This window comes from Protopterus annectens, chromosome 8.part0 (genome assembly GCF_019279795.1).
Source record: "Protopterus annectens isolate FY-2018-M chromosome 8.part0, PAN1.0, whole genome shotgun sequence".
Classification (NCBI taxonomy): domain Eukaryota; kingdom Metazoa; phylum Chordata; order Ceratodontiformes; family Protopteridae; genus Protopterus; species Protopterus annectens.
In genome coordinates, this window is record NC_056741.1 from 281,954,817 (window position 1) to 281,978,367 (window position 23,551).

The 23,551-nt window shown below is 38.7% G+C and overlaps 1 protein-coding gene across 2 annotated transcripts in view; it reads left to right on the plus strand.

Moving 5' to 3' along the window:
• Positions 1-23,551, plus strand: part of BCAN (brevican) — a 923,936-nt gene that overhangs the window by 169,624 nt on the left and 730,761 nt on the right. The window contains exons 1-2 of one of the 2 annotated variants that reach the window (XM_044079779.1): positions 13,492-13,575; positions 21,727-22,116. The exons of the other annotated variant lie outside the window; for it this stretch is intronic. Coding sequence (XP_043935714.1) covers positions 13,500-13,575; positions 21,727-22,116 — 466 coding nt within the window. The 5' untranslated portion in view covers positions 13,492-13,499. Of the gene's footprint in view, positions 1-13,491; positions 13,576-21,726; positions 22,117-23,551 lie in introns of those variants that run through there. 2 annotated transcript variants of the gene reach the window in all.

Consider the following 23,551-nt stretch of genomic DNA (forward strand, 5'->3'; position numbering starts at 1 on the left):
AATCTTACATTTTTTTCTGTCTCTAGTTCTGTTATTGTAACAATATAGTTCTTTTGGTCAAAATTAGCCAAGGCTCTTTGGATAATTTACTAACCAAAGTGGCATATGTTGGTTGTGATTCATATTTCTTCATTCTTCATGAAGCTTTAACTTCCATTAAACAAATGTCCACCATTCTCTCATAATAGGATGCAAGGATCTTGACAAAAGTCATTGATGATTGTTGGAGAGCTTGGTTCCATTCTTTGGTCAGCCTGTCCTCACCTACTGATCAAAGGCTGTAACAACTGTAAGTCCTCTTGGTGTGATATCCTTATTAATATATGCCTTAAAAAGTCTGAGGTGCCATTTCACAGCCATTGTTAATGGTAATATTTGAGCCACTCGGATTACTGCTTGACATGTTATTCATACCAAACACCCAATATCATGTCGATCAGCACATAATGTTAGTAGTTGCTCCAAATCCATTTTCCTATGTATTTATGACTTTTGATCAACTAGAGACCAAATCTGTTTGAATCAATATGTCCAAAGTAGTAATAGTTCAACACGGACTGCACTGAGAACCTGGGTGTCAATAAAAATATATAAATATTTTTCAACAGTTAAACTATAATATATTTGGTCAAGAACATCACTTGAAAAACCTTGCTCATGACTGACATCCACACTTGTATAACTATGTGTCTAATAGTATATCTGTATTAAGCTTGGCACATATATTTGTACATACATGCTTTATATTCATAGTGCAATGCTGAAATGGTTTTTAGTTCTTGTTAATGAGTATACAAAGATGTATTATTATTTGTCACGTGATATCTGGCAATAAAACTTTTGAAACCCCTTACATATTGCCTTTGCCAAAGATTTCAACACTGGGTTGCCCTTGTATGTACATAACCTAGTCAACTGTGAACTGACAATACAATTTTCAATGGTTTTGCACACATAAAAGCGATTACACACATATAATTGTTCATACACAAGATAAAATATGGTGTTATTCCTCTACACTTACATTAAGCTGTTATAAATATGATTCACTTATCATTCACCCAAGTCAACTGTGCTGTTGTGGATCAATTCCTGTTGTTATATATCCTAGACAACTATGGCATAAATAGTTTGTCAATATACATGCATACTAAGTAACTGTGGTGAATGAGACACTTCAATATGATATCAAATTTTGTGGTTGTATCCCACTTGGTTGACCCTATCAAAACCCTAATGTTGTTGTTGTATACCAGATTTTAATGAATTAGCATTTAGAGTCAAAAATTCACTAATACTTTTTAGATCAAATAAATCTAAAAAGTTAAAGTCAATATGATTTTTCCCCGTTCTAATACATAAACGATGGTACATATGCCTTCCATGAATTTCCGATTTATCAGCCTGTAACCCAAAGTTTGCTGACCTCTAACAGCACAAATGAAAAAGTTTTAAATGTAAAAAAATGGTTAATATATAATGAAGCTGAAAATTTAGATTTATGTCCTGCCACTAGTCACAGTACCTGAGTTTTTCCCTGTTGTTCCTGGGTTTATGGGCTTCTGATCCATAAAATGTTGAACATGGATGAAGCTCTGAACACCAATTTGAAGGGAGTTGTTAAACAGATGCCACAAAGTAGTAGTGAACCACCATACATGATTTTAGGAAGTTTATGCATGTAAAAAAGAAATTTCCCAAGGGTAATTCTTCCCTGGTAAAATGTTAATTATCCACTTTGAACTAAACAATTCACCAATGTGGTAAGTGCTGGACAAGAAATATGACATCCACTGCTTCACGACCAGAAAGCACTAAAATATACCAAAATGTTGCAAAACCAGCTGCCAACACAGAAATGCTGTGTCACTATCGAGAACCACCAGCGAAGCCAAAAAGCGTCAACAAACAACCATATGCTCCGCAAGGATGGCATGCAGGGTCAAGCCAACAATGTAAACCACCAACGACCAGCAAAAAACGATAGTGAACATGCAGTAATGAAGAAATAATGATTATTTATTTATAATTCCTTCAAATTCAGACGGTTTCGGCTATTCAACCTTTATCAATGAATACAATAAAGTTTTTTTGAATGAAATAAAGCAGCCTGCATTTATACTAGTCTCTGATTACCTGGAAGCAATATTACAGCACCACCCAGTGGCTGGAGTAACAAAGTGCATGTTCCATTCTTGATTAAAGCATATGACCAGTGACACAAAAATGCCAGAGGTGTAGATATTAAGTCATATTTTTAAAGATAAAAATCAAAGCTCTGGAAGTAAGCCATTATATGACATACATATTACAAGGTAATAGACCAATACCATAGTCACTATTTGTGAATGCATATCACAGTGTAAAAGCAGAAAATATATACCACTAGTATATATATATTTTGAAGGGTGATAACCACAAGTTCAAAAGATTGAATAATAATGAACCAGTACTGATCATATAATATATTACAAAATAAGGCAAAAGAGTATAGTGGCCTTATTCTCAGCTATATTATAGATTATAATAAATTGAAATAATATGCTTGTAGATAATACAAGTTCAACATTGTAACTGTACAATACTCAATGTTTACGCCAACATACCAGATAGAATACCAAACCATACATATACATATTTATCCTGAACAATTTTATCATGCTTTGTAGAGTATAATATGAGCTTGGTAGGCCTAACCACCATTGAATGGTTCGTACTAATTCTTGATCTATATGAATGTTTGTTGTTGTAACCATGATTATGAAATCCTCCAGTGTTCAGTGAAACTCACAGATGGTCATTCAGACCTGGGGGGAATAAACATCCAAGGTTGGTTATCCAATATTGTTCCTTGTGGTTTAAAATGGTGTGCCAACCCTGTTGGTTGGTCCTATCTCCCTGAATTTTGTCAATGATCATGAACATAAACTGGGCATTGGGATGTTGTATGTGTCTGTATAAAGCATTTGTTTCTTTTTTGTTCCTCATGTCACTACGATGTTCTGTCATCCTTATTCTAAGAGACCTAGAGGTTTGACCAACATAAAAAGCTTTACATTGGCAGGTAGCTAAGTAAATAACCCATGTACTGCTGCAATTACCAAACACCCTGGTTTTAAATACCCGATTGGTGTTGGCACTGGTGAATTCTTTTAGTGTACTAACTTGTAAACAGGAGCAGCAGTCACCACATGGAAAAGTACCAATTAGTTTATCACCACTGATAGTGGTCTGATGATATATCGCACCTCCCCCTTCTCTGTTTTTGTAATGTGAAAATAGCCCTCCCAAATTCTTGCCTCTTCTGTATGACATTTGACATTGAGGGCCTAGTATTGACCTTAAAGTGTCATTAGCCAAAAGAATTTTCCAGTTGCAGTTAAGTATATCCCTGACAATAGGTTGGTTCCTGCCATATCTGGTGACAAATCTCAAGATAGAATCCTGATGAGCATGCTCTGATTTTTTGTATTGTAACAATGTTCTCCTGTCTATGGTTTTGCTCCTGTGATTGTGTCAGTTGGTGCCTTGTTATGTAATAGTTACATCCCAATTAGTCCAACTGGAGTCTTCATACAACCTAGCGATTGTTATTGTACAGAGGGTAGATGCAGGAGGCTTATGGACCATACACCTGCATCACTTACTGTTGATTTTGTGGTATCCTGTGGCCCAATCTCTGTCTTATTACTAATGTACGATTTGAAGGGCTTGGCCTGGACAGCAACAGTTGTGGACCTTTCCAGACTACCTTATTAGTATAACTGTTTCACAATTGCATTACTCTGTTGATATGGATATCAGTGTCTGAACAGCTATATGACATGGAATATAAATCTGTAATAGTACACAAACAAAGGTATTCCATTTCTGCAAACCTGTGTGTGGTGTTTATCCTATGACCTCTCTGTGGATATATGTTGCAGGTAACCTATGTCATTTGTATGGGTGGCTCATCCAGTGTCCAGTCGCGTAGGGTGTTAACTGTAGGCATAGTGTCTGTACCCATATTATAATGCGCCTACTACATAAAATTATCTTACTGTACATATCTCATGCGCAGGTGTATGCGTGCTTAGTCCACAGTCGCCATGCATCTATATCTATATATATATATATGTATATATATGTATATGTGTATATATATATATATATATATATATATATATATATATATATATATATGTGTATATATATGTATATATATATATATCATATATATATAATATATATATATATATATATATATATATATATATATCTGCATATATGTGTCTGTGTATATTTATCCTGGGGATGTGAGCCAGACTGTACTGCATGATATGTTATCACTACCAGCCTGACATCATGTAGTATTGTTAACATCATGTGCCCATGCTGTGTCAGGTCTTGGTTATGGGATCTGCAAGTCTTGGTAGTGTATTGCAGGGTGGACGTGGTTGGCTGTGGGGGGGAATGCCATTTCGTACAAGACGTATATTGTTTGGGGCCTCTCAACCCCATTAACGGTGCATGTGGACATATATGTTTCTGTTAATCTACCATTGCTATCCATAGCTGTATGGCCATATATACCTATATAGGTATATATTTTTGCTTACATATATATAACTATGTCTGTATATACCTACAGAGATATATATCTGTGTACATATATGTAACATGCTCTGTATATGTTGACATATAGGTGTTGACATATATATGTGTAGATGTAGGCATTTGCATGTATACATGCCCATATATATTCATATATATGTACATATTTCTAAATATATATATATATATATATATATATATATATATTGTTTCGATATTAATATATTACACACACACATACATCTACATGTTGGTATACATTCTCTGTACTGTTGCATAACTGAGCTGGATAATATGTTTGTGAAAACATCAGATTTATGTATATGTGACATGGCTTAGTGGTAAATCACTTTGTCTATGGTGTGTAGGGTTCTGGGTTTGAGCCTTGCTGAGGCTGTTTATTTTGTTGCTGGGCAGAACACTGGCCAATGGATACAGAGTGATTGAGGCACTTTAAAGCAGTAGTAAGCGGGTTTGCACGTGTTTGCGCGGAGGTAAGCAATGCTAACTTCCGGTTACAGTTTCTTACATTCAGCTTCTAAATTGCTTAATCTGTGTAGGCAGTGCTTACCCCCACTCAAACAGGCTTAAACCCACTCACCGCTGTTTAATAGTGCTTACTCCTGCTTACTCCCACACTAATTTCTTTAAAAGAAAAGAAAAAGGTGTTGATAGGAAAGTGATGAAAAAAGGGGTACAAAGAGGGAAAGACAGTAGGGAAATTAGCCAGGGATGTGCAGGAAGGGTGTAGGGAAGGTCCATAGCTGCCCATTTCTTCTACAGCAACAGCTGTGCATATACACTGAATTTGGAGTTAGATTTGGACACTCAAACCCCTGGGTGGGGGTGAGGACAACAATAATTTGTTGTGATGCCAATTAGACCGGATTACATGTGTCCAGTGGACATGTGTGCAAAATGGACAGCTATGTATGGGATGAGATTTTTTTGTGCGAACAGATTGCCCCCTTTTTTTCAGGTGAGAGTGGGATGTTGGGGAGGGGTAGTAGGTATATTTGGGGAGGTAGGTTAGGTAGGTTAACAGACAAAACAAACAAGACGCATACAGGGGTGGTATATGACACATGTGGGGGTAAACACCTTGGACGGGGAGGGGTGTTTGGAAGTCGCAAGCCCATGATCCCCCAAATGGAAACAGTGGGACTGAGGCCCCACCCATGGGCAGTCACCACTGCACCTTCACAGCCCCAAAGGTGGCTGTGCTGGAAGCTGAGTACTAGGGGCAGACTCGCCCTCTAATTACACCACGTGGCCCTCACACTGGCGTAGCTTGTCTTGAATCTCCTTGTCGAGCTCGCTACGCACCATGTCCTGAGCCTGACGGCGGGTGACAGGTACCTCTCTGCCCCCACTCCCGAGGGGGATAGCCCCATCCCCTGCAGTGGTTCCACCCGAAGGTGGTGCAGGGCCAACGGAGGAGGAGGTCCCAGGCTGGGCCCCAGATGTGCTGGTGCCCAGTGCCATGGCCAGCTGAGGTGGGACAGGTGGGTCCGCTGGGACAGGCCTTCCCATATGAGCTATGGTGTTGCAGTTTTGAGAAAGATATCAGTTAGTAATAGTCAACAGCATTCAAGATTAGTTATAACAGCATGCATAGGTATTCACATTAACCCAAGACACCAGATTTACAACAGTTGCAGAGCGAGCAGAACACATGCATGTATGGGACAACAGTGCCCATTACAACAGCATGCAGGTTTCATTGATGGCAACAGGCCACCAATATGGGAGTATTTTAACATGGCACATGCATGGAATCAAATGTGAATATTTATAAACCAATAGGACATATGTCCAAACAAAGGTTTGGAGTGTACATGTACCCATTGAGGTGTGTAATTAGGTTATTGTTGCACATATGGTGGGGGTGAGAGAGAGAGGTCAATTAACAACTAATATATCCCTGTAGTTTTCACATATTTCTTAGTCACTGCAGTGATCTGTTCCTTACATGTATTATTACACTAACCAATGTCCTTACATTGTACAGTGGTATGTTTGTAGATTAGCATATGCGTGGACTGTGTCTCACGTATAGGCTACACCTCTTGCCTGTTATAGCTGTTGAGAAAACCATTGTTAACACTACATGATGATTTCTACACATACTCCCAGATTCCATGCTTGTAGACAGGTATATAAATGAACTGTGTTGTACCTACAGTCTGCACCTCTTACATGGTACAGCTGTTGAGAAAATCATTGTTAACACTACCTGACAATTTCTACACATACTCCCAGATTCCATGCTTGTAGACAAGTATATAAGTGAACTGTGTTGTACCTACAGTCTGCACCTCTTACCTGTTATAGCTGTGGAGAAAATCTTTGTTAACACTACCTGACAAATTCTACACGTACTCCTAGATTCCATGTCGATGTTATACACATACCTAACAATCTGTTATTGCACACACTCTGGTCAAGGCTTGACAGGATGCAGGTGTTAATGTGACATATTTTGAGAATTGCTGTCATACACTTTGGGTGAGATGCTACAATGACAGGTTTATTTCCATATGCATTCTCTGACTATGTACATGTCTATCAGTTATATGTCAGTAAAAGCTGCCTACATTTCTTGGATCATCACACTGATTTGTCAGGGGAACAGATTACCGGGCAGCATATTTGGGCCATTTATCTGGACATGCTGGACAGATCAGAACAGTTGAGGGGTATGACTATGCATACAGCTTACTACCTGAACATTCTGCCACAGTCTGTACAGTTGATGGTTATGATTATGTTTACAGCTTACTATCTGAACACTCTAGCAAATTCTGTACAGTTGTTGGGTCTAATTATGCATACAGCTTTCTTTGTGAACATTCTCACAAACTCTGTACAGTTCTAGGGTATGATTATGCATACAACTTACTAGCACTCCCGGGATTCAAACCCCTGCTGTGTGTGATAAAAGTGTTACAGTTGACATCACAGTACACTGTGCCATCAGGGAATTGGTGTGAAGCATTCCAATGTTTTCTGTCTAAGTCTCCCTCAGTTATACAATATGCCTGACCTCTTGGGACTTCCAACATTGTTATACTGAACTTCCTACACATTTTATTTTCATTCAACAGTGTGGATAACACTGCTTAATACAACAGTACTATTTATAGAATGCAACACAACAACATATGAAAGCAGAATGTACACAAGCACTCCAGGGGTTATACTTTTATTCACAAGATATTACACCTTTATTTACACACAACCTATATGACAGTCTTCCTGCCATGTTGTCTAGTTTATTCAGTACATCCCATACACAATACATTTTTATACTGGTACAACACTTTCTAGAACTGTTATATTTATTTGTTATGACAGTACATGTAAGATTATTACTAACCTGCCTCGCGATGCAGCATTTGCAGCCTAGCAGCATGGGCTTGCTGGTTCGCAGCCCGCTCATCTGCAGCTGTCAGAGAGATACAGTGATATTTAGCCATTACCTGTCCATAGTATACACAAGCTAGGCAATCATTATCTACGTAGTAGAATGAGTACTTACTCAGTGCTGGGGCATCGGCCATCCCACTTAATTCTTGGATCCACTGCTCCAAGAGATCCCCCCTCTACCCCTTCAGGTCAGCATGGTGATGCCTGACCTGCTCACCAGTCCGGGGGATACCAGTGGCACTGTTGAGGTCACGGTCAAGACTGTCCCAGGCCTCCACTTTATACTAAGAGCCCTGGTACTGGCCCTGCTGTAGTCTCTGCTCATGGTGTTTTACCAGGAGCCATACCATGAATCTGGACTCCTGGGTGCCCAAGCGCTGCTCTCTAAATCGAGTGCCTTCCCCAGCTCCAGCCATTCTGCCTACAGTAGGGAGCTGCAACCAGTTATGGGAAGTATTCGCACCTGTGGGGTTTAAATATGCCTGATTTCCCACACTTTTCTGTGACTGGACGGTTTTGAAAAGGCTAAACTATGGGCACACCTGCTTACCTAATGTTGGCATTGCTTATAGAGGTATACCATTGGGCAGATTGAGTTAGCCAGCCTACACATTGCTTACACCAACTAAGCTGAGCTGTGCAATGCTTAGCGTTACTTAATATTTAATTTGAATTATATTTTTCTTTTGGCATTGATTTATTATTTGTTACATCTTATATATGTGTCTGGTATCTGTGATTCATGTGTATGTAGACTCTATGGGGTCCTAGGGACTTTAACACTTTATTACAATAGCACCTCACATCTGGCCTTACTGCAGTACTCCAGTTCACATATTTATGTTATGTAGCAGGTTATACAACAGCACACTGTACATAGATTCCTTTCACATGTTCCATTTGATTTTCCTATGGTGAGAATTTGTTTGTTGAAACCTCAATGTCATGTATTGCTGTGATGGCTTAGTGGTTAACTGCTATGACTGTAGTGTATGGGGTCCTGGGTTTGAGCCTTGCAAAGGCTGTTTATTTTGTTACTGGGCAGAACACGGGCCATTGGATACAGAGTGATTAAGGCATTTTAAAGCAGTTGTAAGCGGGTTTGTATGTGTTTGCGTGGAGGTAAGCACTGCTAACTTCCAGTTACAGTTTCTTATACTCAGCTTCTAAATTGCTTAATCTGTGTAGGCAGTGCTTACCCCCACACAAACGCACTTAAACACGCTTACTAATGCTTAAATATGCTTACTACTGTGTATTTGTGCTTAAACCTGCTTACTAGTGCCTTATTTATTTTGACACTGACACTTCACATGTGCATTTCGTGCAGTACTCCAGTTCATAAATATGTTATTTAGTGGGTTTTGCAACACAAATATTGGTTATAACGTGCTTTGCCATGTAAAATAGACTGTGCTGCAGTGGGACTCAAACCAGGAATGCCCGCTCATTAAGCGAATGCTCTGCCCTCTACACTATTGCTGTGCTGCTTCATTTGTATTTATCTTCCTTCTTATCCTCTTCAGCCTTTTAAGCCGCTTTAATCATAGCTAAGTGATGGGCACACCCGTACACCTATGGTTAGCTGTACTTGGATTTTTAAAAAAAATAATAAAAGGAATTCTTCATTTAATTTATACGTACTGTTGCTGTTGTACACATGGGGGACTGTTGGTGGGGATATGCGGACACCTATGAGCGGTCTCGCTCATTTCTTACCACTTTCTGCTGTTCTACATTGCAGGGGTGTGTTTATTCTGAGAGCTCTGTACTCAGACATGCCCCCTGCACTTGTACATGCTCCGTGTAAGCCTAGGAGCTCAGGCAGCATGCCTTATTAATATGCATGGCGCTCTGCCGTCCTGCTCCTAAACAGGCGCTTCCGTGCAGGACTAAGCTAGTCCTGCATGTAAGATTAGTAAATCCGGGGGAGGGTTTATATTCCTGAATTTAAAATAGCTCTGCAGTGGAATTTCATGAATATTGTAGCCAGTGATTACTGCAATATTCAAGCACATCTGGAGTGTTTCCATAGTTCTGAAACAATTACAAATCCTGGAAAGTATTTTATAAGGGGAGGCAATCCCCTCAATCCCCTACACCCCATTCTTAATTATAACAAGTTCAAGATCACAAAGTCTTGAGGTAAAGGGAACAGCCAAATGATTTAGCTTTCCCAAGGTTGTGTGATCTCACAGTACACAGACTGGAGATACGGGCTTGCTCTATTGCCAAAACTTTATGGTATATTTTTATGTTGTATCTGTTTTTTTGGAGGAGTAGCTTTGCATTTATCTTTTGCTGATGTACATATGTTGAAGTTTACTGCTTTTCAGGTCACAATTTGTATTCACAAAAGTTGGCTTATTGAGCTGATGTTAAAAAGACCAGGTTATGTTAACTTCAGTTAGACCTATGACACAATATTTCGTAGAATATTTTCCTTCATACTATGGTGATTCCTCTATAAAGCTTCAAGCACTTTGTAGAGCAGACATTTTAACACACTAAGAATATGCAACCTTAGGCAACTAACCAGAACTTTCCAGTAGAATATTAGTAGGCAATTTAGAGCAAACATTTTATCATATTTGGAAATAAAATTACATACAACTTAAACATCCAGACCTTTCCAATATAGTACCAGTGGACAGTTTAGAATTATGGTCTCTCATCTTATACTTCTTCAGCAGTTTAAGCCAAATGGAGAGATAAATCAAGAGAAAAGGAACACAGATCCAACTGGATTCTTTACTTTCTCCTAGACTGTAGTAAAGGTTGTGCAGATGATGCAGAAAAGCATACACTGTTTCAATGGTCCTTGACCACAATAGTGTTAATCAGAAATAAATACAAGGAAGCCTCGGCTCAGAGAGTCTGGTGTAGGAAATGTTGCATTCCTCCTATACTTTTCTCATCTGAAAAAACTAAAATCTGGATGAAACAATGAATTGGAAAAGTAAACTGGTTGCAGCAGAGGGCATATAGTGTTGACATTTGTGTTTAAGGGTAGAAATCTCACCAGCTAAAAGTTATTAATTTGGGAAAAGAAGAATGGATTTCCTTATTCTCCAAATACTTGCTGTTTATGGACTACTGATGTTAAAAGCAGTTAGAAGGTGTGTGATGAGAACCATGCAGCACAGCTGCCTATTATGTGTGGAGCTGTAGCAATTTTGGTCTGAAACAGATGATGACAGTGGTACAATAAGAAACCTTAGTCGCTAATATTAAACTATTTAAGTTATTAATAAGTTCTAATGGGGAAAACATGTTTACCACATTCTAGTAGAAAAGCTTAGGGTTCTTGATTCTTACTTCCTGAAAAGCCATTACAAGCAAGTGGAGTATACTTGTAGCAAATGCATTGTATTAATAGTAAGAAATTATTATAGAATCCTGTAGATCAAAAGGAGGTGTGAAGAGGTATGAGCCTCTACTGAGAAAACAGATGCTAGAAGAAAGCTCCCTGGTTCACAGAATCAGTGCATTCTATATGCTACTGCATGGCTAACATGGTTAAAGTTATTTATGCTTGCATTATGACTCATTGAAGAGGTCTGCAGTGTAATAACATTTGGTGAAATGTGTGAGTGTTTGTGTGTGTGTGTGTGTGTGTGTGTGGGGGGGGGGGGGGGCGACATTTAAAACTTAACCAGTCAGTGGGATTAGAGTGTAGTAAGAACTACTGCTGCTCACGCAAATAGTACATATTAATTTACCCATCATGCTGTGCTCACTGTTCTCCCCTTTTATGTGAAACCAATTGTCTTACCTATGAATGCTGTTCTAAACCTTGAGAATTGGGACAGACCACTTAGAGAAAACCGAGGATCCTTTTAGGCACAGCAACACCACTCTTTGCCTTTTCCCCATTTTTGGTTCCAGTCATATATGAGGTAAAGTGATCATCTGTAGAACCCATCTCAGCTTTTACAAGGACTTCAATTCATTTTTGTGATCCAGGTTAACATTTCCCTTCCCTTTAAAAAAACATCTGCGTTCATATAACTGTGTATGAGGGGGGTGAATAGAATGGTTGCACCTTGCACAGACAGGTAGTGTATTGTTTTTCCTGTATGTTAAAGACTGTCTGTCTACAGACTGTGAAACTGTGGGTTGTAGGTAAATGTGGATCTGAGTTCTATAAGTTTCATGAAACAACTCCACTGAAGAAAAGTCTGCACTATATAAAAAATGCCAGAGGGCCCAGAGCGTTGTATCCGAGAATGGGCTTCACTCATTTCAGCCTAGATTTAGAAGCTATGTAATATTGCAGGGTGGTCTCATTTGTAGCAGAGTCTGTATTAGATTGCATGTGATGACAGTATGAACTCCTTCATTATGGTTGAGTAACCCAATCAGTTTTCTGACAAAGCTGAGCAGCAGTCTGAGCCATTGTCCATCTTGGAAACTCATTGTTTTCCAAACCTGTCACAGTTTATTTCTTGTGAGCAATTACCGTTGGGATACAGCTGTATGAATGGACATCATCCTGTTTCAGCTCATGTGCGCCAGGGTAGAGTAGAACTTCTCCTGTGAAATCACAGAACACCAACATTTTCAGTGCAAACACTCAGTCACACAATTTCAAAAGCTGCATGTAACACTGAAACAAATGGGTCCGCTCTAAACAAGTGTTTTTTTTTTTGTGTAGGGGAAACGGACCCCTCACTTTTCCCAAACTTATGTATACTAACTCCATGCTCACACAAAATTGAAGAAACAAGAAAACTCCCAAAACAGCAAAAACCTGTCTTGAGCAATCCCTTTTTTCCCTCTTACATGATTAAGTGACATTCATGATCCAGTACTGAGACATGCGAGAAAACCAAGAGTAGAGTATAGTTGTAGATGCATAGTAATGGTTAATCACTGTGCATGTTTTTTTGCTGGTCCAATGTACCTCATTCTTATACAAATTCTTGTACAAATTCCAGTCTACCATTGACTGTATCCCATTGCTTGCAAAACAGTTTATCCGGTAGTTGTTCAAAATGCGTCATGCAAATTCTAATCATGTAATCAAAAACAATACAACTTTCAACTAATTGACTTTTTTAATTTCTGAGAAGAAAGACTTCACATTGATGGTCATGCAGACAGAAGCAAAGCTTAACTGTGACAAATTGTGTAAACAATATGGACATGGCAGTTACTTTTTTAACATTTCCAGGAAGGGGTATTGTAGTGTAGCAAGATATCCTATTCATGTCTACAGTGCAGTTTATTCTTGAACAGTAAACTGAAGGGACCTTTTCTTATTAGACCCTTTAGGAAGTGCATTTATAAATATTTGTAAGAGTGTGGTAGCACCTTAAGTAGCCATCATTACTAGCAGATAAATTAATCACAGGTAGCTTCCCTCAAGAATCTTATGCCCCAGTTATTGTGCCAAGAAAAGAAAGGTAGCCACAAATTAGTACATAGCTAGTAATCTATTTTTTACTGTTTTTTGTTTCAACAGAAATAATATGATGTCTACCGTTTTCCTGTTACTACTGACTGTATCCTTGGTCATGTGCGCTTCTTCATTCCAAGGCACTTCAGGTAATTATTAGTAATTTTATTGTCTTTCTTTCATTTTTTAAAGCACTATATTGGTATTTTAAAGAGATGCCCAAGAGGTATTACATATGCCATATCAATGCATTCTAAATGCTGCTATGTTATGTGCTAAATATGGATGCAATGGTGATATAACTTTTAACTGAAGATTAATCTGTTTTAATGTTGGATTTATGATAAGAATATATGTGACAGAGGAAAACAAAGCAAAGAAAAACCAAAGAAAAATGCAAGCCTAGTTTCTAAGTTTCAGTGAAAAACTTATGTAACTACAAATGAGAGAAGAGTGTTAACATGTTTCTGAATTTTACTCCTTATGTATAACAGCTTGGCTGCTCGATAGTTGATTTCAACCACAGTAAAAGGACAACCACCCATGATGGATAAGAATATTTAAACGTCATATATGTAGGAACAGAGCACCTTCAATTTTGTGGTTTGGATTGTTTGATATAGAATGGGTCTTCTGAACTCTGCAGTCCTGGCACTTTGGGAAAAATGGGAGGTATATTCTTGCTATGATACTTTTCAAATAATGAAACCCTCTAAAGGATTACAAATGCTCTTAAATATTGAAGTGAGCTTAACATACAGAAGGCTTATATATAGCCTTCCTAACATCCCCAAAACTACAACAGAAGAAACCTTATCTTGGTTTACATCCAACATTAAAGGGGGAGTTGCTTATAAAAGGTAATTAAAAAAATGAGTCATCTAAAGCATTTTATTGTAGTCATTCAGAGACTCTGCTATTTAGTCTTCTACAGCTAATTACTTCCGCTACAAGAACTAACAAAGTCTCAAACAGAAAAACACAAACACAGTCACTCATGTTCACACACAAAATACAAAATTAAAAAAAAATAAATAAATAAAAAATGTTGGTATCTTCATAATCACAATGAAATGTGAATTGAATTAATCTCTAGTGCAGGTTTCTCAGTACTTTAAAAACACATTACTGATTATAAATAGCATGACATCTGTGACAAGTATAATATCCAAAATCAATGACCACATTACTTAAAAGCACTGGGAACAGTTGCAACCAAGTCATTCTCATGATAGTTTTATCAAATTCAGATAATTAAGAAAACTTAATCAAATCTGTAAATTCAAAATTAAGAAATCTTAATCAAATCTGTAAATTCAAAATAAGTCATTTATCATTAGCTTTAAGATTTACAGGTTCATAGGTGCTTACTAGGTAATTGATCTGTGAAGATCTTAAGAAGCCTAGCCCTGCATCCCCATGGTACTTATTAGCTATTATATTTTGCATCATAAATCTCCAGAGATGGACTGCGTAAGTATATGTAGGGTACTTACATGTTCTCCCTGTCAGTGAAGACCACTGGTGCTAAACCGGTGGTGAATTTTTGGTTACCATCCATTTCTTTTGAATAGAATAAGGGAAGTACTATGCTTTTTGCAGAGGAGGAAGACTGTTTCATAGAAGTGCTATTTTCTGTGATACATACCTGTCTCTCCAGCACATTCTGTTAATCTTTCAAATGAGATTGAGGTCCATTTCTGATACCACTGGACTTCTGGGTGTGTAATAGATCTGACAAAATAGGGTCTGTTGAGGCTGTATACACAAGGCAGCGATTGCTTCTCAGTAGTCTTTATGATATCGAGAAGAGAGATGAGGATTTGAGATGGATTGATTAGTTTTTATAATTTAGACCCTTGATTTTATTTTTAGTGAGGAAGCATTGTGCTTGTACTAGCTGTGAGGAGTACTTGGACAATAAGGAATCAGATAAGTGGATGGATTTTCATAGAGTTACCTCCCGGTATGACTGGTTTGTCACTCCTTGAAAAAGAGGTAAGGTTTAATGGTGGTGGCTGGCTAGGTATAAATGTCCAAAAGGTTCACTTACCTTTTATATTTTATGATTCTATAATTATGTATGTAAATGCTTCAAAAACTGAAGCTATGCTATATACTCCAAAGGAGAAGGACTCAGAAAGTAAAAACAGTATTTCATGACAATAGTAAAAGTGAAGTTGTCGATAGTGACAAGCTACTTGACAAAACTGTAGTAAGATTTTTTTTTTCCTAGAGCAACCTACCCATTTTGAACCTTCAGCAACTTGTCAGCTTACACAGTCCCAAGTTCTGCTTCCAGCCCAGTGCCAGCCTTTTGACAAATTGAGTCCTTTTCTGGTTTTGCTTTCTTCATCATTGAAAAGAATGAAATAGATATGGGTTTCAGACTGCTAAGCATTTCCCCAGTGCAGTACTTTTGGCACCTTAGTGTATTGTGAGCTTAAGCTGTACCTCACTTCAAGGCATAAATGTAGCCTTTGGCAGGCTTATCATATTCCCCTTTAAGTATGCAATAAAATGCCCAAACAGAAACAAAGACATGACTTTTTTTTTATCCTGCATACATAACAAGGGTAAGTCATTTGTGGATGACACAGTGGTGCAGCGGTAGCGTTGTTACCTCACAACAAAAGGTCCTCTGGTTTGATTGGGTTCACTTTATAATTTCAAAATACTGAAATACCGAATTTCAGTATTTCGAAATCATAAAGTCGAAAACTCAAAAATCACGAAAGTGCATAATCGTGAATTTGAATATGTTGAACTCACAGTTATGGCTTACGGTACATGGCGTGCGGTATTGGGAGCGTATCGTGAATGGATGTAGGTGCAGTTGAAGGTAAGTGAGTGTTTTGTAAGGGTTTTGTGTGGGAGTTTGAGTGTGTCTGAATGTGTGTAAGTGTTGGATGTATTGATGTATGTATATGTGTGATGTTTGTGTGTGTTCGAGGGACTGTGAAATGTGTGGGTGTGTGTTTCCTTTTTGTGTCTGTGCGATCTCGGAGTTAGTATATATAAGTAGGGGGGTGTGGGGGGTGCAGGGGGGCTTGCCCACCTGCTTACATGTAGTGTAGGTTTGTTTGTGTTTTTGTGTGTTTTGTTTTTTGTAGTGTGGGTTGGAAGATGTATGTGTTGTGTGGTGTATGGTGTATATGTGTTTGTGATTGTGTGCTGTCGGGATTGTGGATATTCGACTTTATGATTTTGAAATACTGAAATTCGGTATTTCAGTATTTCGAAATTATAAAGTGAATTTATATATATATATATATATATATATATATATATATATATGTGTGTGTGTGTGTGTGTGTGTGTGTGTACGTACGTCTGTGTGTCTGCGTGTGTCTGTATGTATGAGTGTATATATAAATGTTTGTTGATTGATTGAAATGCACAGACATCGAAAAACAGTTGATTGATGCTGGCATATTGAAAATCAACATACAAAAAAACAGATAAAAAAGATCTGAAAAAGAAATGATTTTGTTTTGTGATCCATTAAACAAAAGCTGACTACACATTCAGACATAATTTGTGTGAATAATGGTAGTTTTAAGGAAAAGGTTTTTCTAAGGTAAGTTACAGGATTAGGGACAGGAGTAGGGTTAGGGTTTGGGACAACACATATTAGTAGGTTAACTTTTCTAAAGCATGCTAGCACAATATATATATATATGTAAAATAGTGACTTGAGGCTCCCTCTGTTTACACATTTGAGAGTTCTAACTCCAGTAACACACATTTTCATCTATGATTATGTTTTTGTTTCTTCATAGCCACATATTCAAATATTTAACTTTCACAGAACACACAAGACCTGGGACTCAGAAAAAAATCTCACTGCAGGTGGCAAGAGCGTTGGCCAAAAGGGACCATTTCTGTGATCAGTGAAAATATGATTCAGAGCCATTGGCTAATTTGCATGTCTCTGTATCACTGGCAATTACCTCTAGTGCAAATCAACACTTTCCTTCAGAAAGCACCTCCCATGCATCTTGTTGGTACAGGTGACCCCCCCCCCCCCTCATTCATTCTCAGACACGTGCACACATTCAAACACACAGATACACACATGCCACACACACACACACACACACACACACACACACACACACACACACGCACACACGTGCACACACACACACACACACACACACACACACACACACACACACACACACACACACACACACACACACACACACCACAATACCTCTTACTTGTCTCTGAGTTGACAGAACATCTCTGATGAGTTTGAAAAGGATGTTTGAAAAATATGGCCAATTTTCAAAAGCCATTATGGTCCAAGATAAAGAACCTCTATAATGCATAAAATTTGAATTTATAACATTTCAAAGTCCAGGAAGTATAGCAAATGACATGGCAATGTTGAATGGACAGTGCCTGGATGGAAGGTAGATCCATGTGGCTATGATTCTCATATCCTAAGGTGACTCTAAAAGACTGTAACCTGACCATGTCTGGGTTACACTGCTGAATCAGGTGACTCACTATGCTGAGAATTGGCCACTGGTATAGTCTCCCATGTCTGGGGGGTTATAGAATATAGTGAAAATGGGCAACCTGTCATTCAATGAAATGGTTCATAGGTGGAGCCAGAAAGAATTTGAAGATCTGTCATGTAATGAGATGGCCTACAGATGGAGTTGAAATAATCAAGGAGCAGGGAATACTTTTTTTAAAATGAGAATGGAAGCTGGAAACTGAAATGCTTGCCTCTCATTGTAGAGGGATTCTAGAGGGATGCAGGCAGACGTGTGGCCCACAGAAACTAAAGAGTTGGCAGCCTGATTCCCAGGCAAAAGCCTGTTCAAGAGACTTATACAAGTGGGATCTTGATATACAGGGAATGGTCAATTCAAGAAAGGAATCTGAGATCAAAACTGAGCACTGTAGCCCTCTGTGCATGATATAAAGCTTAGCAATTGCTTCCTATAAATGTAGCAAGCAGTTTAAATTTTATTTACACTCAAACCTGAGCATCCATTCATAATATAAACTGTAACAAGTGTTTTTTTTTGCTATTCAATTTAATAGAAAACCTTTTTTTCAGGGGTGGGAAGGGCACAAGACCGAAGATGGCATTGGGCACAAAAATAGCTAGCAACACCTCTGACAAGCTTACTTCAGTAAAAGCATGATTCTGTTTATAAATGAATCCACTAACTAGGATTCAGAAGGGTTAATGCTAGTGTTAAATTAATTTTTTACAACCGGTGGTAGCCATTTCCAGTTCAGGCAAAGTACCATTACAATGCTCTACCATGAAGATATGCACCATCACAGTGGCAAAATGGGCTGTCTCTGTGGCCTACCATAAAATGTTAATAAAGCAACATGTCAGTGGGCTGTCCCTGCGGCCTACCATAAAATGTTAATAATGCAACACCACAGTGGGCTGTCTCTGTGGCCTACAATAAAATGTTAATAATGCAGCATCACAGTGGGCTGTCTCTGTGGTCTGCCATAAAATGTTAATAATGCAGCATCACAGTGGGCTACCTCTGTGGCCTACCACATAATGCTATTAATGCAGGATCACAATGGGCTGTCTCTGTGGCCTACCATAAAATGTTAATAATGCAGCATCACAGTGGGCTGTCTCTGTGGCCTACCATAAAATGTTAATAAAGCAACGTCAGTGGGCTGTCCCTGCGGCCTACCATAAAATGTTAATAATGCAACACCACAGTGGGCTGTCTCTGTGGCCTACAATAAAATGTTAATAATGCAGCATCACAGTGGGCTGTCTCTGTGGTCTGCCATAAAATGTTAATAATGCAGCATCACAGTGGGCTACCTCTGTGGCCTACCACATAATGCTATTAATGCAGGATCACAATGGGCTGTCTCTGTGGCCTACCATAAAATGTTAATAATGCAGCATCACAGTGGGCTGTCTCTGTGGCCTACTATAAAATGTTAATAATGCAGCATCACAGTGGGCTGTCTCTGTTGCCTGCCATAAAATGTTAATAATGCAGCATCACAGTGGGCTATCTCTGTGGCCTACCACATAATATTATTAATGTAGCATTACAATGGGCTGTCTCTGTGGCCTACCATAAAATGTTACTAATGCAGCATCACAATGGGCTATCTCTGTGGCCTACCATAAAATGTTAATAATGCAGCATCACAGTGGGCTGTCTCTGTGGCCTACTATAAAATGTTAATAATGCAGCATCACAGTGGGCTGTCTCTGTGGCCTAACACATAATGCTATTAATGCAGGATCACAATGGGCTGTCTCTGTGGCCTACCATAAAATGTTAATAATGCAGCATCACAGTGGGCTGTCTCTGTGGCCTACCATAAAATGTTAATAATGCAGTATCACGGTGGGCTACCTCTGTGGCCTGCCACATAATGTTATTAATGCAGGATCACAGTGGGCTGTCTCTATGGCCTACCATGAAATGTTAATTCAGCATCACAGTCGACTGTCTCTGTGGCCTACTATAAAATGTTAGTAATGCAGCATCACAGTGGGCTGCCTCTGTGGCCTGCCATAAAATGTTAATAATGCATCATCACAGTGGCTTATTGCTGTGGCCTACCACATAATGTTATTAATGCAACATCACACTGGGCTGCCTCTGTGGCCTGCCATAAAATGTTAATGATGCAGCATCACAGTGGGCTGTCTTTGTGGCCTACTATAAAATGTTAACAATGCAGCATCACAGTGGGCTGCCTCTACAGCCTACCATAAAATGTTAATAAAATGTTAATAATGGTTTTGGGGGGGTGGGGGCGTGAGAGCTATGCTAAAGAGCCATGTGGTCTTCCCTGGAAATGCCTGTTGTAAAGCATTTATACAGCCGAGTGATTCAGAGAGTTAAAGAACTTAGCCAAAAGTTCATGCTCACCCATTACTGTCAATAGCAGAGACTGCTTTAGAGGTAAGTGCCAGGGAGTTTAGCGAACAAGTATGGGGGGTGTGGGGTGCATGTCTGTATGTGTGTGGCTGCATGCATAAGTCTGTGTAGATGAATGAATGACCTCAGTTGAGTGTTTATGTGTGTCTGTCAGTACTTGGGGCTTAGTTATGGGATAGATAGGGTAGGTGTGTGTGTTTGGGGGGAGGGGTGAATGGAGAGTATGTTTATGAGTGTGATAGGTGAGGGTAGGCTGAGTATGTGTGTGTGTGTGTGTGTGTGTGTGTGTGTGTGTGTGTGTGTGTGTGTGTGTGTGTGTGTGTGTGTTTGCATATGAATGAATGAATGAATGAGCTTGTGGGGAGGGTGTCAAACCTCTCAACTCCTCTACATTAATGAGCAAATTCTGCAATATGTGGGGGGAACTAAACAGCAAGGCTAGTCTAAGTTATGTAAAAAGCTGAGAGAACAAGGGCTTTGCAGCAGGAAATATGCATAGGAGGTGAATAGTAGGCACCAGCGATAGTCTTTAAATATCCCCTTAAAGTGTTTTAAAAAGTTAATAGAACAATAGTTTTGCAGCCTGAAAGATGTCTGGGTAGGAGTAGGATACCAGCCATCAGCGATATTCGTTAAATATTGCCCGAAAGTCACTTAAAAAGTTAATAAGAACAACAGTTTTGTAGCACTTCACAGGTATGGGTGAGAGACACATCTAGCTGAGTTCATTTTCATCGAGTGCCATCTGTTTGATTCACACTTGTCAATTTGCCTTATTGACTGAGTTGCCATTCTTACAAGTATGACTATATCATATGAGTCTGATGATGTGACTATGCTGTGCAGCCTATTTTCTGGGGTCATGTAACTATCGAGAAGGGAAAGTGATCAGTTTTAAAAAAAGTATTTATTGTTACCAATCCTTGTCAAGTCATATGACCTTGGAATTTGTAGATATAACAAGAGTGTGAGCAATATAAAGCCTAAAAACATGGGGTTTTAAGGGGATTTAGTTCATACAAAAACATTTTTAAGTTGTTTGTAATTATTTCACTTTATGGTCAGCTTTGTTAGTTCCTTGTTCTTATGTAATAGGGTTTGATGAGGGAGGCTAGGTAGTGTGAGTAGTCAATGAAATGACATTTGAGGGTGTGGGGTGGATCCTTTTAGCTACTGTAAATTATTGATTCATTTATTTTATTTTAGCTTCTTTCTTTCTATATTCAGTTGCTGTAAATGTTTACCTCAGTGTTATATGTGTATTATATATTGATGCTGTGCCTATATTTTGGAGCTCCAGTTGGAAATTCTAGATTAGCAAGTGAAAACACATAAATACAGCTTCCCTTTTCCTTTTTAATGTTCTGTTCTTCATATCTTTTTTCTTAACAGATGGCACTAAGGCACTCAAAGTTACTATTACAGCACAGCATCCATTGGAAGGGGTACTCTCCGAGTCTCTCACAATTCCTTGCTATGTCTTCAATGCTGACCCCTCACTGGTCTCCAGAGTGGGCCGCAGGGCAGTCCTCAACAGTCCAAGAGTGAAGTGGACTTTCATTGTCAATGGATATGAGTCAGAAATTTTGGTTGCTCAGGGTCAAAAAGTAAAAATCAGTGAGGATTATAAAGGCAGAGCATCTCTGCACAGCTACCATGAATCCCCAAGTGACCTCACCTTAACTCTTACTGAGCTAAGAACAAACGACTCTGGAATCTATCGCTGTGAAATGCAACATGGGTTAGAAGATGACCATGATCTTGTGGAGGTGAAAGTAAAAGGTAGGGTTAAGTCTCTTCAAAAATATCTTTCTTATTTTTGATTTTGTGGCCTTTTGTATATTTATGAAAGTCCCAGCTAAAAGTCAATATCAACTGAACTTTCACTGATTTTCCAAAGGCAGGGTAGGATTAATGAATGGGTATATAGCTAAAGTTTCATAGTCACATGTACGTTGAATCCCTTCTGCATGAAAGACTTGTAGCATGGTATTCAGACCATACACCAGAATCAGTGTTTTCTTTGACATCAGTGATTTCTGCTAGCAGTTACTCAAGATTCTTGGCAGTCAGTGGATCAGTGACATTGTGTACAATAAATATTGTTGAGAATGTGAATAAAGAATTTATAATTTTTTGGGCAACCAGTATCACAGTGGCTTTGTCTTCCGTGGCACCTCTCTAACTGTCTGGCATTACAGTCTAATAACTTTTATTTAAAGATGTTTGTGGAGAAGTATCTCATTTTAATATGGCACTTCATAAAATTGCTTTAGTAAAAGAATTCCTTAATTGTGACCTCAGTATGGCAATGAAAGTGTAAACAGCATGCATGCATGTATGCATGAAGCAACCTTGATGCATCTAGAGAATGCACAATTCTAATATTACAGTGAAATTTGTATTACTGAGAAAGCAAGTCAAGACTGAATGCATGTTTGCACTTGACATGGTCTGTATACATGGCTGAGTTGTACACTTTGGGTCAGAATGTGACAAGCTGGTTAAGGTATATGACTACATTTGCCAAAGTAAACATAAGCTTTGATGGGTTTCATAACTATTACACGTTCATCATAATCTTCTTGTGACCATGTATCACTAAAATAATCAACAACATTGGAGATGTGGAAGGGAAGAAAGAGGTAATTGGGAACATGTTCTCTGGGAATGTAACAAATTGGCAGATTTTAAAAATCCCCTGCAGACTACTTTGTCAGAATGTTGGAGGAACAAATAGTAGTAGCTAAGGAACTGATTCTTCTGAGCAGGGATATAGGCATAGCCGGCCTTAGGCATAGGCCAACTAGTTGGCTGCCTAGGGTGCTGCTCTAGCAGGGGTGCTTTTCCAGTATTTATTTGGTGTAGGTAGACCAGGATGGGGGCACCAGGTGGTGTGGGGGGGTGCCGTGGAACCCTTTTGCCTAGGGCACCAGTTGACCTAAGGCCGCTCCTGGATATAGGATTTGAATTACCTAGATATGGTAATGTCTTACTAACTTTTATGTTATTGGCTGCTAAATGGCTAGTAACAGAAAATGGAAATCAAAAATCTATATAAACCGTAAGATCATTTTTGACTGATGCAAAGAAGAGAAAAGAAATGGATGTGGTCGGGAAGGAACACTTTTCCAATTCCTTTGCAATTAATGATAATTGTTAAAAAGAAATGGCTTGTATTTTATTAAAGTATGTGAACTCGTGTTGCAACTTTAAA